Source organism: Carcharodon carcharias, chromosome 16, assembly GCF_017639515.1.
Source record: "Carcharodon carcharias isolate sCarCar2 chromosome 16, sCarCar2.pri, whole genome shotgun sequence".
Classification (NCBI taxonomy): domain Eukaryota; kingdom Metazoa; phylum Chordata; class Chondrichthyes; order Lamniformes; family Lamnidae; genus Carcharodon; species Carcharodon carcharias.
In genome coordinates, this window is record NC_054482.1 from 85484874 (window position 1) to 85501630 (window position 16757).

General features: G+C 43.1%; 1 protein-coding gene across 2 annotated transcripts in view; it reads left to right on the forward strand.

Moving 5' to 3' along the window:
• hectd3 (HECT domain containing 3) overlaps positions 1 to 6236 on the forward strand; it is a 59564-nt gene extending 53328 nt beyond the window's left edge. For both annotated transcript variants that reach the window (XR_005945542.1, XM_041208648.1), the window contains one exon: positions 1838 to 6236. Coding sequence is in view for 1 of the 2 variants with exons in the window: in XM_041208648.1 (XP_041064582.1) it covers positions 1838 to 1922 (85 nt within the window). In the remaining variant the exon portion in view is untranslated. The remainder of the gene's footprint in view (positions 1 to 1837) is intronic.
• Positions 6237 to 16757: the final 10521 nt, after the last annotated feature.

Below are 16757 nucleotides of genomic sequence, written 5' to 3' on the forward strand. Positions count from 1 at the left end.
AATTCTCCCAGCTTCTCTTCCATCCAGCTAAAATATTTTGGGGACATCCATGGTTCTCATAATTTTCTGCAGAAAGAAAACTAATTTGAAGGAAGGGATTTGGATAAACTTGCTAAATTATGTATTCAAAATCATGTTCTATTCTGTTTGCAGTTTAAAATAATACTCACTTTTCAGGAGTGGCTGAATGTTGAGTTCAGTAAGTGGTGGAAAATTTTTTTGCTAAAGCAATCTGTCTTCTGGCACTCTTTCATGCTACAACTGTAGTTCAGATTAGTTGATGAAAAGAGATTTGGCCTCACACTAACACTATAGCTACATTACAAATGAGCCTACATTCAGCATCACTGCCTGAACTGGATAAAGTGGTCTCACTTACCATTATTTGAGAGTCAGTTTGACCCTTGGCACCTGACACATAGTCCAAGTTTAGCATGAGCACAACCTGGTTTTAACTTTGAACTTGTGAAGTGTAAATGCACTTATAGATCTCCTTGCTGTGCTTTGTGAGTGGGGATGTGTTCTTTATTAAAATGTCAGTGACAGAATATCCGTACTTTCTCAGGCTTTGTTTTTATTATGTCAGTAGGATGTTCACTTTGGATTCTTTATATGGAACCTTGTTCACACATCAACCAAATTATTACCTGGACCCTGAAATAATGTTGTGGGGCATTAATGTACTAAAGCATTGTGTTCAAAAGAAATTCTTCCTTCTGCTATTTTAGTGAATACATCAAATAGTTCCATACAAGTACATTAAGCTTCTATATAAAATTATCCAACAATGTCATTTTAAGATCTCTTAGATTAGTGGATGGACTTGGCGCTCTCTTGACTTCAACATCTATTGTTTACCCTTTGTATTGCTGTCACACATTTTGGGATGGCAAGCTCAAAGTGAGATTGGATTCTTCTTGCTTGGGTACATAAACTGACAGTAAAATCATGTGATCAGCTGCACTGATGCATTTATTGGCATTTATTGGAAATAATGTTTGAGTGTATATTTGAAAAAACTGAGCTACACACGGTTCAAATTCTAAAGAAACTGGTTGTTGTAATGGGTTTGATGTTCTTCATTTATAACTTTCAATGGTGGCAGAAATTAAGACTGAGGAGCTCAAAATCTCCTCCTGCGGCTTACTGAAAAGGCCTCATGGGAATATGTTGACTGGCCTCAGTGCTCCTAGATCTGCAGGACAAAACTATCCAAAGTTCAACATCTTACTCAGTTAGGCTGTTGTTGGTTTGATGTGGGAAATGGTCAGGGCTGCTCTTCAGATAGTAGCACTGAGGCACATTTATTGAAGAAACTTTCCTGGTCAAAAAGTAAAGTGTTCCATTCTCTAGGATTTGGAAATGCAAATTCAGAGCAAAAGATCATTTAAAGAAATTACAAATTTAAAACTTTCTTTTCTGGAAATGTCAGTACGGGAGGAGGCACTTTGGCTTATCGTGGACTTGTCAGTGAGCTATTTACATTTCCAGTACGTGAATTAAAATGGTTCTTGGACTTTTTCGCTATATTAAAGGGCATACAAGCACTGATTATTGTTCTATACAGTTGATATAAGGAGACCTTTCCATTTGCCCTTCCTCAAATACTACCTCATTTCTCCTCTAGCTTCCCCTGAGCCACCCACTTCAGCTTTGCCCATGCTTGTCTTCCTTCCTGAACTAAGTGCAGTTATGATGTGGTTAACAGCAGCTATTTGTGAGCCACCAAGGTTCCCCTGTAATAACACTAATTAAAGGCTATACATATACATACAGTTGCACAAATGTTTAAGTATCTTCTAATGTGTTTTTTTTTTTATCTCTGCTTTATTTGTAGTGCAAAGCTTTGTGAAGAGAAGTTACGATATGCAGCATACAACTGTGTGGCGATAGACACTGATATGGTACCCTGGGAGGAATGACAATCAGATTATATAGAATTGAACAGGATATGGTTGGTTGCTGAAATTGGTTATGCCGACTTACAACTGCTTTAATTTTTTTGTGCTGTCTATATAAATGCTAATTCCTTGAGATTCAGAGATTTATTTTTATATTTGTTTTTTTCCCCCTGTTGGAATACCAAGTCTTGGCAATTCACTCAAACCAATTAGAACTGTAAGTTCCACACATCCTGAATAAGTGGCAAGTCACTATGTGACCTACCTTTGCAATGGTTTTTATTTAGCGCAATGTGGTTACATGATTTGAGAATACCACTTTGGTTTGATTAGGGAAAATATATTCTCTGAAATATAAAGGCTAGCCAATCCTTTACACAAAAGTAAAATTGAACACAATGGTTTGAATTTTGCTGGGCATTTAGCAGTGGGATTGGTGCCATGCAGGCTGGTTAAAATTGTGGGAATTGATGACAAGCCGGTAATCTGACATCTTCCCACCTCCATTCCACCAGGTTTCCCAGGGACCAGTTGACTGTGCATTTGGGAATCCCCATGGGTGAAATGTTCACCCTATTAAGGCAATAAGAATACCAATAAAGAGCCATTTTAGGGTTGCAGTAGCTCTTTCCCAATGGGCACATAGGTTGCACGCCTGTAGGCAACCCGGCAAGTGTTTAGAAAGTTAGCTGCCAACATGTGGTTGAGCGCTTGTATCCACTCCTTAGCCTTACCATCTGAGTCTCCATAAGGCTGGCAACTATTTGTAGAGGTAGTCATGGACTCATATGCTAGAGATATAACAGCACTGATGGCTGAAATGGAATCCTCCACCTTCAGCACTAGGGACTGCACTGCTTCTGGGAATTGTGACAGATAACCATGCTTGCCCTCTAGCTGCTCAACAAGTACCAGCATTGTGTACGATCCCGATTTCCCCCCCAGCTCAATATCTGTGCCTAGCTGAGCAGAGCTGGATGTTCCTTCAGACTTCTGACGGGGACTTTCTATGGCTGTCTCTGCCTCCAGTATCTGCTCCTGTTCAGATGTGAAGTGCCCCTCACTAATGCTACCCTTCCTACCTGTGATGCTGGACCCACCAAGATGAGTGTATCTGTGTAGGTGAAGGGTGGGCAGGAGTCCCGTGACTTCCTTAGAAAAGTGCTGTTCCTCCAAGGACTGCATAGCCTCTTCTCTTACCTCTCTCTATGCCCCTGGCAATGCCCTGCTTGAGATAAAAGACAATAGTCAGGCACCTAGCTGACAGAGAGATAAAGCCCTTGCATTTTGCTGATCATTATATTTCCCCCAAAGGTAAACAGGGCTTCATATAAGTCACGTTGAAGCCAGCTGTAAGCGTCATATATAATGCTTTCACCTAATCGCTGTGTCACCCCATCTCTTCATCGGGGACAGCATGCACTAATGCCACTGTGCCAATTTCCAGGGCATCCTCTGCCATTGTTGTCAGTAAAGCCAAAGATGCCACTCCACCCCCACTTCTGTGCTTCCCCCAGAAGTTGAAAGCTCTCTTTTTCTCATTGTAGGAGAAAAGAGACTGAGGACTATTATTAGATCAGTCTTTGCCTAGGACTTAAGCAAGGCATATGAGGGGGCTCACTGTGGGATAGGGAGAACTAGGTCAGCTAACTGGGGAAAGTGTCATTGCTTTCTATGAAGATGTAGAGTTAAGGTGTTGTCTGAGCAGACATTCTTAAGTGTGGTTGCAGAGAGAGAACTTGAAAAGATGTATGTGCTGGAGTAGGCTATGGAAGTGAGATTGATGGTTGCCATCTGATTCTTGCATGCCACTTATCAGACTTAAGTCACTAAAGCATTGTTTGACTGGATCCGCATCCTCCACATCACACCCAGCTGCACACCTTCTCCCCAATCTCCAACCAAGCCTCTGGAAAGAGAATGTGCATCTATGTCCTCACAGCTTCCAGCATTACTTCAAGCGTTGCATTTGTAAATATTAGGGCTGCCCTTTCCTTCTGGCATCCATCTTCCTCCTTCTTTTGCTTCTGCAACTTTGCTGTCCAAAATACACAACTCCACCACTCTGCTTGTTGTTTTAAAGGTTTCCCTTTAAATACCACATCCTCAATTACGCTCCTGAATGCTCCTCTCACCTGTGTCTCCCAATTGGATACCAAACCTGGAGGCACCCTCTTAATTGGCTGACTTCCAGAGAATTCAACTGGGAGGGCCTCTCCACCCAGGGTCAAGTTGCCAACCCAGGTATGGTCCTGACACACTGTTACTAAGTGCTTAAGATTCCATGCAAAGTTCTTGGCTAATCTTATAAAAGAAAGCTTGCATTTATAAGGCGCTTCACAGTGAATGAGTTATATTTGAAGTACAGTCATATAAGAAATAGGAGTAGGCCATTCAACTCTTTTACCTCACTTTACCATTCAATAAGATCATGGCTGATCACCTGCCTCAATTCCATTTTCCCGCATTATCCCCAAATCCCTTAATCGTATCCTAAATCTATCAATCTTTTTTTGAACATACTCAATGACTGAACACTGAGCATCCACAGCTCTCTGGAGTAGATGATTTCTAAGATTCCTTTGAGTGAAGAACTTTGTCTTCATCTCAGACCTAGATGGCCAACCCCTTTATTCTGAGACTGACTCTTAATTCTAAACTCTCCAGCAAAGGAAAACGTTGTCCAAACATCTACCCTGGCCAGAAATTAATCTAATGAGCCTTCCTGGACTCCTAGGGCAAGTGTTTTCTTTCCTTAGGTAAGGAGGCCAAACCTGTACATAGTACTCCAGGTGTGGACTTGCCAAAGGCTTATATAAGTATAGTAAGAAAGGCAAATTTACCATTTTCCTGTTTTCTTACTTTACCTGCATGTTAACTTTCCATGATGTGTGTATAAGGATATCTAGGTGCCTTTGAATGCCATCCCTGTGGATAGAATATTTATTCGTTCGAGTTCCCAAGCTGAAAATGGTCCAAATACTCCACCAAAGACCAAGACAGTTAAGGTTCTACTCAAGAGGTCTACATAATGGGCTGTCCATAATAGCCAATCCGGAACACTGTTGGTAAAGGCTAATGAACTAATTGGCTGCCTGGAATTGGGTGCAGCAAAAAGGCATAATTAAAAATAGTGCTGTGCATTGCTTCATGCATTGCTAGCAAATAAACAGCAACAGATGCTATACCGCACTCTCGAGGGAAATTGTCTATAATAACGTTGTAATGCAGATCGATAATAGATATATTATGTGGACTTAACTTCAGCACACACAACTGATGAATTAGCAAGATTGCTACAACACCTGGTCCATATTTGAATAGGTCCCGTAAGCTATATATCTGTATGCCCTTGGGCTGAAACGAAACAGCTGAAAAATATTGGAATTTTTCTTGTATTCGTGTTTTTTCATATCCAAACATATGGATGACTAGATTTTAAGTTTTAATGTGGATCATTGTTTCTGTCACAGTATCACACTGCAGTTTGATGCTAGTTGCTACTATAGGCCATTGCTAGGAATATGACCTGGACTTATACTGATGGGTCATTTTTGTTTCCAAGTATTAATCTCGGATCATGCAGCAGTGAAAAACATGAATATAATATGTGTACATAGTCTAAAAATGTTATGTATTAAATGTATTCAAAACAATTTTGAATAATCATCCAAACTGTCATTTGGGGTAACTTGCTAGATCTTTGGTAAAATTTGCCAAAACCATTGAGAAAGTTTGAACTACCAATTGTGTAAAGTCGTTCACTGCCCCTGTGCCCCCAGCTTAAAAGGAGCACAAATTGGAGAGCCTTCAATGCAATGCCCTTGTGCTATCTTACTTCTGCTTTCTTTAAGTGTTGGCCCCCTGCTGGGAGCACAGAATTGAGGAACTTTCCCACTCAGCTTTGCTGTCCCTCAGACAGACCGGTAAATGGAGTACTGCAGTGATGGCTTCTGCTGGGAACAAACTCCAGTGGGACTAGTCTTTCTGGGGAGTAGAATGGATGGAGTTTGTGGAAATTTCACCAACCCTTTCTGCTGAAGTAGGTGTTGCCACAACAGGTAACACTAGTGAGAATCAATTGGAAGGACAAATGGGGTTAAGTGACTATTTAAATCTGGGGTTCAAATAACTAACTTATTCCTAACCATGGCTTCCTGGTTTGTACTCCTCTTTACAGCTAGATATGGCTACTTCAGTAGACTTGAGTAAAATGTGTAATTTTGGTTGGTTAATTTAATATTAAAATGTTAAAACATGAGTTCAGATGTGAAATATTTTGTCAATATTATAATATAAACTAACAGTTTGCACAATAAAAGTCCATTTCAAAAACATTGCAGTTATGAGTCTTCAGAATGCTGTAAGAATGCTACAAACTGCTCATGGTATGTCATTTACTCCCAATAAGTAGTTTCATTTTGAGAGACTGCAAGGACGCCTATTCTGATGAGCAGTGCACTGTTGCAGAAGGAATTTGGGAGTTTACCTTGCATCTAGTCAGTTATGTCTGACTTTGGATTATTTCATGCTGATAATTCAAAATGGAAGTAAAAATCTATTCCCTTGGACATTATTCCTTACCTTGGCTCATTTGGCATTAACTGTTTGCTTTTATATCCAAACTTCCAAATTATGGTGTATTCTGTGCTGTGGGTTTGTGCACAATATAGCAGTAGTGAGAGCAGGCCATCTACTCATTTCGTCACGCCTCGTGGTCTTGTGCATTCCTCTTCAGTTGCTAGTAGGAGTTGCCCATTTTCAATTTCAGTGAGCAATATTACCAGGGAAATGAGTACATGAGGTGGTTTCCCACTGTCATCCTCCTGTGTGCTTAAAGGAGATACAAGTCGTCTTCCCAAAGGATCCTTTGCCTGAAATCATCTGTTATCTCTCGAGGCTCTAGATCTTCTGCCATCTCCACCGAAAATTACCTGGTTCTGTAATTGGCTATGGCTTGTAACCCAGAGCATGGGACCTTAACTGGGCTTGACAAAGGGGCAAGAATAACCACCCTCAGGTCTCAAATGACCTGGCTACCCTAGAGGAACTGGGCTAAACCTCAGATAGCAGCATCTGATGGCAAGTGAGTGCACAGAGCAACAGTTTTGATTTGCATTCAATCCAATCAGAACAACTTGTCAATGCATAATGCTCAATGGTAAACACACATGAAACGTCCTCATAGCAGTGGATCATCTTGCTTCACTTAAATAAAATAACTTCTAACCACCCTCCTGTGCTTCAGGCTTCTGAACATGGTGAAAGTTTGCCCCCTCTCTTTACCCCTGCCACCGCCCCCCCCCCCCCCCCCACCCCTATATTTTTTTTAAATGAGTATTTTGGTCTCTGTTTTTATTTTTCTTACATTCACAATCTGAGCAAAGAGTCTGTGCCAACCAAATCCTGCCAAGAACCTGGGATCAGGGACCTCCCAACACAGGTGAGCTTCTTGATTGCTGAGGCAAGTTAACAAAAAGCTTATTGTTTCAGAAACAAACGCAATGTCTAGCTCATTCATATTCTGAGCACCTTGTGTCTTGATGCTTTTTTTAAATGTCATTGAATGTACTTGACTTTAAAAACCCAACAATCAAATACAACTGTTTTTTCCCAATCCTTTGTGGAAAAATAAGCCAAAAAGACCTGAAACATAATTAATAGTCATACCTGGTGAAAACAGATTTGATCTGAGGAGCCTTCCAGAAACTTCCCTTCTTATGTTGAAGTGTGATAGCATGGACTGCCTTAAAGTGATTGCATGGTAGACTCCAAGGAAGTGAACATTTACTTGCACAGTGGTGCGCACTGTTAATTTATTTACAGGCATTAATTAAGGTATGAGTACAATGTGTGACTCCTCTAACCACTCAAAAACTTTATACTGCTTTGTTATGTTGGTGCTAGTCATCCATTGGGAAGATGATGAAATTACTGTTCCTTGCTTCCCTCATGTGCACACCTATTTAGCTTACATTCCAGAGACTGTTGATGGCCAATTAGTGACCACTAGAAGTTAAGGGCAGTGATAGTTTTAACAGTCACTGGCAGAGCAGTATAGTGGAGATGAGCTACAGATTTGTTTGAAAGGCATAACATATCTGAAATGCAACAACCTCTTGTGCCACCCTTCAAACACATACAAGTGGGCTTGATTTGGTACATGTTATAATATGGGGATTCCTATAGACGCTGGGTACCACAATGCTGTTTGTGTAGTGACATCAACCTGGCCTCCCTCTATTGCTGCAGCTCTTCTTTGAAGAAGCAAAGATAAAAAGGAATTCCTACTGGACACACCATTGTATAAAAATGGGCTGTGTGTTGTGGAGTAGGGTGGAGGGGTGGGGGGGTGGAAATTGGTAGCTCAGCAAATTGCATGGAGACAATGGTTATTTCCACAGTCTGAAGGCACATAAATGGGCATTAATCTGATATCAGAGCTCCCCACCCCACCACCACCTATCACTGAATTAGCACCACAAAAATGGATGCTGAATAGAAGGGAAAAGGGAGGGAGAGGAGGGAAAAAGGAAAACTTGGTGGAAAGAGGGCAAATGCAGGGAGAGGTTTTTGAGGTGCCTTTTGAAGGCAAGAAGGCAGGTAGTAAGATGGAAGAAGCTAGAGTGGGAGTTTCAAGGGTTAAGGGCATAGTGTGTGGATTTCAGGGGTTAGGAGTGTCATCGTTTGTAAAAATAGTGTAATCTCTATACATATTAGATGCCTGTCACCAAATTATAGGCAATACCCTAATCATGAACTTGAGCTCACAAACAAACCAAACTATCATGGTTTATAAAATCATATTGATTAATATTGTGGCACAGAGTGCTCCTTTGAAAGCAAAATGGGGAGACAAAAGATCACCCGTGACCAGTCCCTCTTGTGCTTAAGGTGCTTTAAACTAACAGTTGCTACGTCTAGATGCTCCTCTCTTGCTGGCACCGGCATTGGAGACAGCCTGCTGACTCTGCTGTCTTGTTGGACTTGATGACCTTGACAGTCATCCTCTGGCGAGTGGAGCCTGTGCTGGCCCCGCAGGAGGGAGCAGCCAGTGCTATGGCTGGCATCTCCCCAGTCATTGCAGCCTCATCAGATGCAATGGTCACTGGCAGAGTGGTGGAGGAGCTGCTGCCGTTATCCAGAGTGCCCTGAGAGGAGCTCACAAAGACAATGAACAGCTCATGCGCCGTGAAGTCGCTGTGGACCCCACCCCCCCGCCCCCCCCACTGCTGGCCATTGATGGACGGGCACTTAGCTGGAATACTGGGTGCCCCATCCATCTCCCACACTGACGGTGACCAGCTTAGGTCAGTGCCTGTGTGAGGGCTTGCAGGTCCGAGTGCAACCCCAGGGACCCCTGATTCTGTTCCTGGAGTCGCCACTCTCTCCATGGAGGTGGCATTGTGCTCGGTCCTGAGAGTCAATGCAGTGCTTGTGCTCTGCAGGGACTACTCCACAACAGACACCATGGCATGCATACTCTCTTGGATTTCTGCCAGATTCTCCTGCACACCCTGCTGGACGTCCAGCATCTGCTGCCTAGTAGATGACTCCAGAGACCCATCATCAGCCTTCAACTGAGCATTGTCCTGCTCCTCTGATTGCCAGCACCCTGGGCGTTCTTTGCCTCCACCTGCACCTCAAGTGAGTGTGAAGTGCCCTCACCAACGTGCACCAAGATACTATCCCCTGAACTAATGCCCACCGAGATGCTGGTATCTGCACTGGTGCCTGGTTCAGAGAGTGAGTGTGACACAGGTGCTTGGGGAGCATAGTGGTCCTCTGGTGTCAGGGGTAGCTCCTGGAGGTGCTGCGCTCGGCTGGTTGGTGGCAGATCTAAGAGAGAAGAAGGACATGTTGTTAGTGCAAGTTGCCAGACTGTCACTGTGCATGCTAGTCACCCTGGTGAGACAATGGAGATCTGCATCATGGTGCCATCATCTTTCAATGATCAATGAGGCCTCCAGTCTGGAGGCTCCCATCAATTATGAGACTGCACAAGCATGTTTGAACCATCCAAAACTCTCACTTTAGTGCACTGCACTCTTACCTTCGTCTGACACCCCAGCTTCACTGCGGCCGGTTGACCGGGGTGCATGGTGCCTCTCAAGCTCCAAGGCCTCCTGCTTGTACTGAGAGAGGATGAGGAGATGTGGGGGTCCTCCATCAGTCCACAACTTCTCAATATTGTTATGGGATATCTTCTCCTGAAAGGACAGAGCATTGATTAGTCCACTCTGCCTGCAGCGTCATTGCAGCCTGGCCAGTCCTGAGAAACATCTTGCAGGGCACATCCGAGTCGAGGCCCTCGAGCCACAAGGCACTCAGTCAAAGCAGCCCGGGCTCACCCCCTTGGCCAGCTCTGGCGTGATTGACAGTTGGCACTCAGACTCTAACATCCCTGAGCTTCGTGGGGGAATGGCCAGCCCAAAACAATTCAACACACTGACTCATGCCAACACGGTACTCACCCTTCCTGAACGTAGCAGGTCATTGATACGCTTCCGGCACTGCACCCAGGTGTGCCATGCCACATCATGGTCGCTCACCTAGGCTGCACCCTCCTCCCATGCCGTCTTTGTGAGGTGCGTTGGCCTCCTCCTCCCGCCTTTGGGGACAAGGGTGTCCTTTCTGGCAGCCACCTCCTCCAGGAGGGCAGCGAGGCACTCGTCAGAAAAACAGGGGAGGCCGAGTGCCCAGTCGACCTCACCTCCCGCCTGGTCTCTGAATCCTTGTTTGCAGCCATGTTGCTGCTGCTGCAGCTCTGACGCGAGCAGCTTCCCTGGAGCTGCCTGCACTGTTTTTGAACCGGCCACTGGGTCGCCATTGGACCCGGCGGAAAACAGGCCCCCGCCCGCCCCTTCTCATAGGTTGTTCAGCCGGCGTTCACGCTGGGCGGGCCTTCATTGGCCCACCAGCGCGAAATCGCGGTCCAGCCCCAATCACGGACGGTGGTCAGCTTCCTGTCTGCCCCCATCGAGCCCCCCCGACAAGGGCAAAATTCTGCCTCTAGTGATAAGCCCATTTATCACATTTTTCAGACAACTTTTTCCACAATCACTTCCTAAGTCTATATTTCCAGTGGTAATCATCTATGGAAATGTTACTTTGTAATTGCACAATAAGGCCACCTGGTGGCCCTATTTTTTTCCTTTTCACCTTTCTCGTATCACCCAGAAAACGCTTGAGATACTTCCTGAAAAAATTTATTCTCTTTGGTTAGAAATTTTAGTTAATGTCCAAAAATAGTTTAAACAAGCTTAAAATGCATACTTCACAATAACATGGTTAAATCTATCCACGGAATAGTCTTTTTTTAATATATTGCAGCTCCTTAATTTTGTTTTTACTTGAAAAATCTCAAGCTGCCCAAAAGTCAAGGCTTGAGCTTTTTAAAATCACTTGATGATGAACTAAAGGATAATCTTTTGTCTAAAGAGAGGAAAAGGCAAAAGAACCATTGTGGGCTCTATGTGCTATTTCCACCCCCACCAACCCCCCACAATGCGCTTATCAGGCATTTATTGGTAGCACCTTTCTCTCTCACACCTCTCATCCTCCCAAAGAGAAGGACGAATAAGATGGAGAGAAAGCAACATCAAACATTAGGGAGACTGATGCTAAAAAGACAAAAAGAAGCAGAGCAGCAGGGACCATTGTTTCATGTTTAATTCTTGGGCCTCACAGTTGTCCTGAACCTGCCGCTGTTTTTACAGCAACCTTTGGTCCAAAAAAAATAATAAAGACATGAAGGAAAAATCCAATTTGCCTGATCAATGTTCCCATCTGTCTACTCTCAATCATCAGCAAAGTGATGGAAGATGTCATTGACAGTGTTGTTAGGTTCTAATTACATACAAATACCGGCTCACTGATGCTCAGTTTGGGTCCCACCAGGATCATTTGGCTAAAGGCCTCATTAAAGCCCGGGACCAAATATGGACAAAAGAGCAGCATAAAACCCTTGGCATAAAACTGTATTTGATCCAATATTGTATCAAGAAGCCCCAGTAAAATTGAAGTCAATAAGAACATGGGGGAAACCTCTCCACTAGTTACATTCATTGCAAACACAATGCAATATAGTTGTAGTTTTTAATTTATTTATTTGTTTATGTTTTGTCAGCATCATTCCCTAATTCCCTTGAGAAGGTGCTGATAAGCTGCATTCCTCAATTGCTGCAGTCCATGTGGTGTAGGTACACCCACAGTGCTGTTAGGAAGGGAGTTCCAGGATTTTGACTCAGTGACAGTGAAGGTATGGTGATATATTTCCGAGTCAGGATGGTGTGTGTCTTGGAGGGGAACTTGCAGGTGGTGATGTTCACTGCCTTGTCCTTCTAGGTTCTAGATGTCGCGGGTTTGGAAGGTGCTGTCGAAGGAGACTTGGTGAGTTACTAATGTAGTGCATCTTGTCAATAGTACACACTGCTGCCACTGCATGATGGCACTGGAGGAATTGCATGTTTAAGTTGGTGGATGAGATGCCAATCAAGTGGACTGCTTTGTCCTGGATAGTGTTGAGCTTGAGTGTTGTTGGAATTGCACTCATCAAGGTATCAAAAAGTCCTGGCAAACCTGCTAGTGGACAGTGTTCCATCACACTCCTAACTTGTGCCTTGTAGATAGTGCACAAATTTAGGAGAGTCAGGAGGTGAGTTACTCACCACAGGATTCTCAACCTCTGACCTGCTCTTGTGACCACAGTATTTATATGGCTAGCCCGGCTCAGTTTCCAGCCAATGGTAACCCCCAGGGTGTTGATAGTAGGGGATTCAGCGAGGGTAATGCCAATGAATGTCAAGGGGAAATAGTTAGATTCTCTCTTGTTGGAGATGGTCATTGCCTGGCACTTGGGTGGCATGAATGTTACTTTCAACTTATCAGCCCAAACCTGCATGTTGTCCAGGCCTTGCTGCATATGAACACAGGCTGCTTCAATATGTGAAGAGTCACAAATGGTGCTGAATATTGTGCAATCATCAGTGAACATCCCCACTTCTGACCTTAAAATGCAGGGAAAGTCATTAATGAAGCAGCTGAAGATAGTTGGGCCTAGGACACTACCCTGAAGAACTCCTGCAGGCATGTTTTGGGACCAAGTTGAGTGACCTCCAACAACCACCACCATCTTCCTTTGTGCTAAGTGTGACTCCAATTATTGGGGAGTATTCCCCTAGCTCCCATTGACTCCAGTTTTGCTAGGGCTTCTTGATGCCATACTCCATCAAATACTGTGTTGATGTCAAGGAGTACAGCTCCAAAACACTCCAGAAACCTGACACACCACCCAGGCCAAAGCAGCCTGCTTGTTTGGCAATCCATCCAATATCTTAAAACATTCACTCTCTCTACAGTTGGCGCACAGCGGCTGCAGTGTGTACCATGTACAAGATGCGCTGCAGCAACTCATCAAGGCTTCTTCAACAGAGCCTTCAAACTGCACCGCACCTACTGCCAAAAGAACAAGAACAGCAGGTGTATGAGAACATCAGCGGCTATAAGTTCCTATTCAAGTCGCACACTGTACTGCCTTGGAAATATATCATAGTTCCTCCATCCTGACTAGGTCAAAATTCTAGAACTCCCTACTTACACCACATGGGGTGCAGTCGTTCAAGGAGGTGGCTCACCACCACCTTCTCCAGGACAATTAAGGATGGGCACTAAATGCTGGTCTTGACAGTGACATCCACATACCCTGAACAAATTTTTTAAAAAGTCAGGTGAAAGAGGGGTGATTGTCTTTGATTTATTGTGTGCAATATCATAGAAGATCAACTGGTATGAGATATACAAATAAATGATTTCAACTCTAAAACTGGCTTTATTAAATTTAGCCTCACTAGAAGATTTATTTTTTTGGAAAAACACTGAGGCCCAACATCAAGATAAAAACAAAAAAACTGTGGATGCTGGAAATCCAAAACAAAAACAGAATTACCTGGAAAAACTCAGCAGGTCTGGCAGCATCGGCAGAGAAGAAAAGAGTTGACGTTTCGAGTCCTCATGACCCTTCGACAGAACTTGAGTTCGAGTCCAAGAAAGAGTTGAAATATCAATATCATATTTCAATTCTTTCTTGGACTCGAACTCAAGTTCTGTCGAAGGGTCATGAGGACTCGAAACGTCAACTCTTTTCTTCTCCGCCGATGCTGCCAGACCTGCTGAGTTTTTCCAGGTAATTCTGTTTTTGTTTTGAGGCCCAACATCATCCTACTTTCCATTTGATATGTCATATTTCCAATAAAAAATGAACTAGTTTGCCAAGAAATTACACACTTGCATCAAAAATTGTAAACTTGGGACAGAAAAGGACAATTGGCAAATCTTTCTACAACAGCCTATTCAATCATTAATTCAAAAGAAAAACAACAGAAATGTTGAACAAGACCAGATTTCATACAAAGTGATTGCAATCTCTAGAAGGCATTTTGCAGTGGATTGGTGATACTGATCGATTGGTTAATAATAAACAATGCAAGATAATGCTAGGATTTGGGATTTTGCATTGAAGTATTTGATTTGCTCTTGTTCTTCTTGTCATCACTGAATACATTGTTCTTGTGTGCTCCTCCTACTCCTTGTGGACTAACGAGGTTGAAATTAAGACTCATTGCCCCATTTCCTATTCTAACTCATTTCATCTCCTCTGGGATCTCAAAACTTTTTGCTTTTCTCAATCTTTCTTCTACAATCTACAGGTCAATACTCAACCTTGATGTTACCTAGGCTGCATTTTTTGATTTATGTCATCTTTCAATTTTTCAACTTTGGTACTTCATCCAAATGTCTCATTTTTTTTCAAAAAAGCCCGCAGTTGAAACTCTACATAAAATAAATCAGATGGAAATTTATACCAATGAAATGCTGTGTTATTTGAAGTATGTCTGTTCTGGATTGCAGATATACATTCTGATTTTCCCTCACTCAGGATAACAGTGCCTGAAGCTGTGCTATAATTCCACAGGCAAGAGCAGCTTTCCGGTGCTTCGTCATTGCTTAAATGTGTGCAAACATAGCAAGTTTTGTGAGGCTATTTGACAAAGTGGTGGGGGAGAGAACAGGCATCACAACTGGTGAGCCTGATCCTGACCTTCCTAACATAACCCAATATTGGTTGCCTATTCTCTCTTTCTGGCAGGGTCACTGGAAGCAAATGAACAACAACCGGTATTTACATGGCACTTTTAATGAAACTAAACATCCCAAAGGAATTCACAGGAGTGTAATTGGACTGAATCTTTACACCGAGCTGAAGTAGGAGATGTCAGGGCAGGTGAGAAAAAGCTTGCTTAACGAAGTAGTTTCAAAGGAGCACCTCAAAGACGGAAGAAAGGTTTAGGAAGTGAATTCAAGGGTTTAGGGCCTGAATGGCTGAAAGCACTGCTGCCAGTGGTGGGGCAAATGAAATGGGCGATGTACAAAGTGCCAGAGTTGGAGGAGTTTTCAAAGGATTGTGGGGCTGGAGACAGTTACAGAGATAGGGAGGGGAAAAACTATGGAGAAATTTGAATAGAAGGATGAGAATTTTAACTTTGAGGAGTTGGTAAACAATGTGAATCAGTGTGCACAAGTGTGATGGTTGAATAGAACTTGGTTTTGGGTAGGATACAGGCATGGGAGCTCGGGATGACCTCAAGTTTATGAGAGGTTGAGAATGGAACACCATCCTAGATCCCATTGAAATAGTTGATCTGGAGATTGCAAAAGCATGGATGAGGGATTTAGCAGCAGGAAGGTGGAGGAGTGGGTGGATACTGGCCATATTATGGGGGTGGAAATAGGTGGTCTTTGTGATGAAGAGGATATGGGGTTGGAAGCTCAGGTCAAATAGGAAGCCATGGTTCCAAACAATATTATTCAGTCTGAGACAATGATCAGGGAGGGAAATAGAATCAGTGGAAAGGGAGTAGAACTTTTGACAGGTGTAAAAGCCAGTGGTTTGAGTCTTCTGAATACTTAATTGAAGGAAATTTGGGTCATTGGGACTGGATGTTGCACAAGCAGTCTGACAACACAGCCAGGTGGTGATGAAGTAGAGTTAGATCTCATTGGCATACATATTGAACCTGATGTGCCATTGGCTCATATTACCAAGAGGAAGCATGTTGATGAAAAGTAGCAAAGGAAAGTGGGAACCTGGCTATGGACACTGGTAAATTGGAACATGTCCATGGCTCCCTGGCTAAGATCAACTATCTCAGTACAGTTAGGTCAGAGATTGAATCTGATCTCTGTGGGCCAACACCACACCACATGATACATTTAACTGGACCATTAGGAAAGATGGTAAATTTATTGCTCAACTATAATTAGGTTTATTGGCTTCTTCTAATTGTCAGTTATGGCATTAGGTGGGGGAGATAGTGGTAATCCCACTGTCGTAGTAATCCAGAGGCCTAATCTAATCCTCTGGGAGCATGGGTTCAAATCCCACCATGGCAGCTGGTGGAATTTAAATTCAACTAAAAAATCTGGAATATAAAGCTAGTCTCAGTAATGGTGACCATAAAACTATCATCAATTGTCTTAAAACACCCTCTGGTTCTTACTAATGTCCTTTAGGGAAGGAAATCTGCCATCCTTACCTGGTCTGACTTACATGTGACTCCAGCCCCACAGTAACGTAGTTGACTCTTAACTCTCTGAAATGGCATTTAGTTCAAGGGCAATTGCGGGATGGGTAATAAATGCTGGCCTTGCCAGCAACACCCACATTCCATGAAAGAATATTTTAAAAATTTCATGCATTCTATATATCACAATACAAGGAAAAAAGAAACAAAAATGAGAATTCTATGTTTGAACCAGAATTGCATGGACAAAATAAATGTTAACAAGATTTAAATT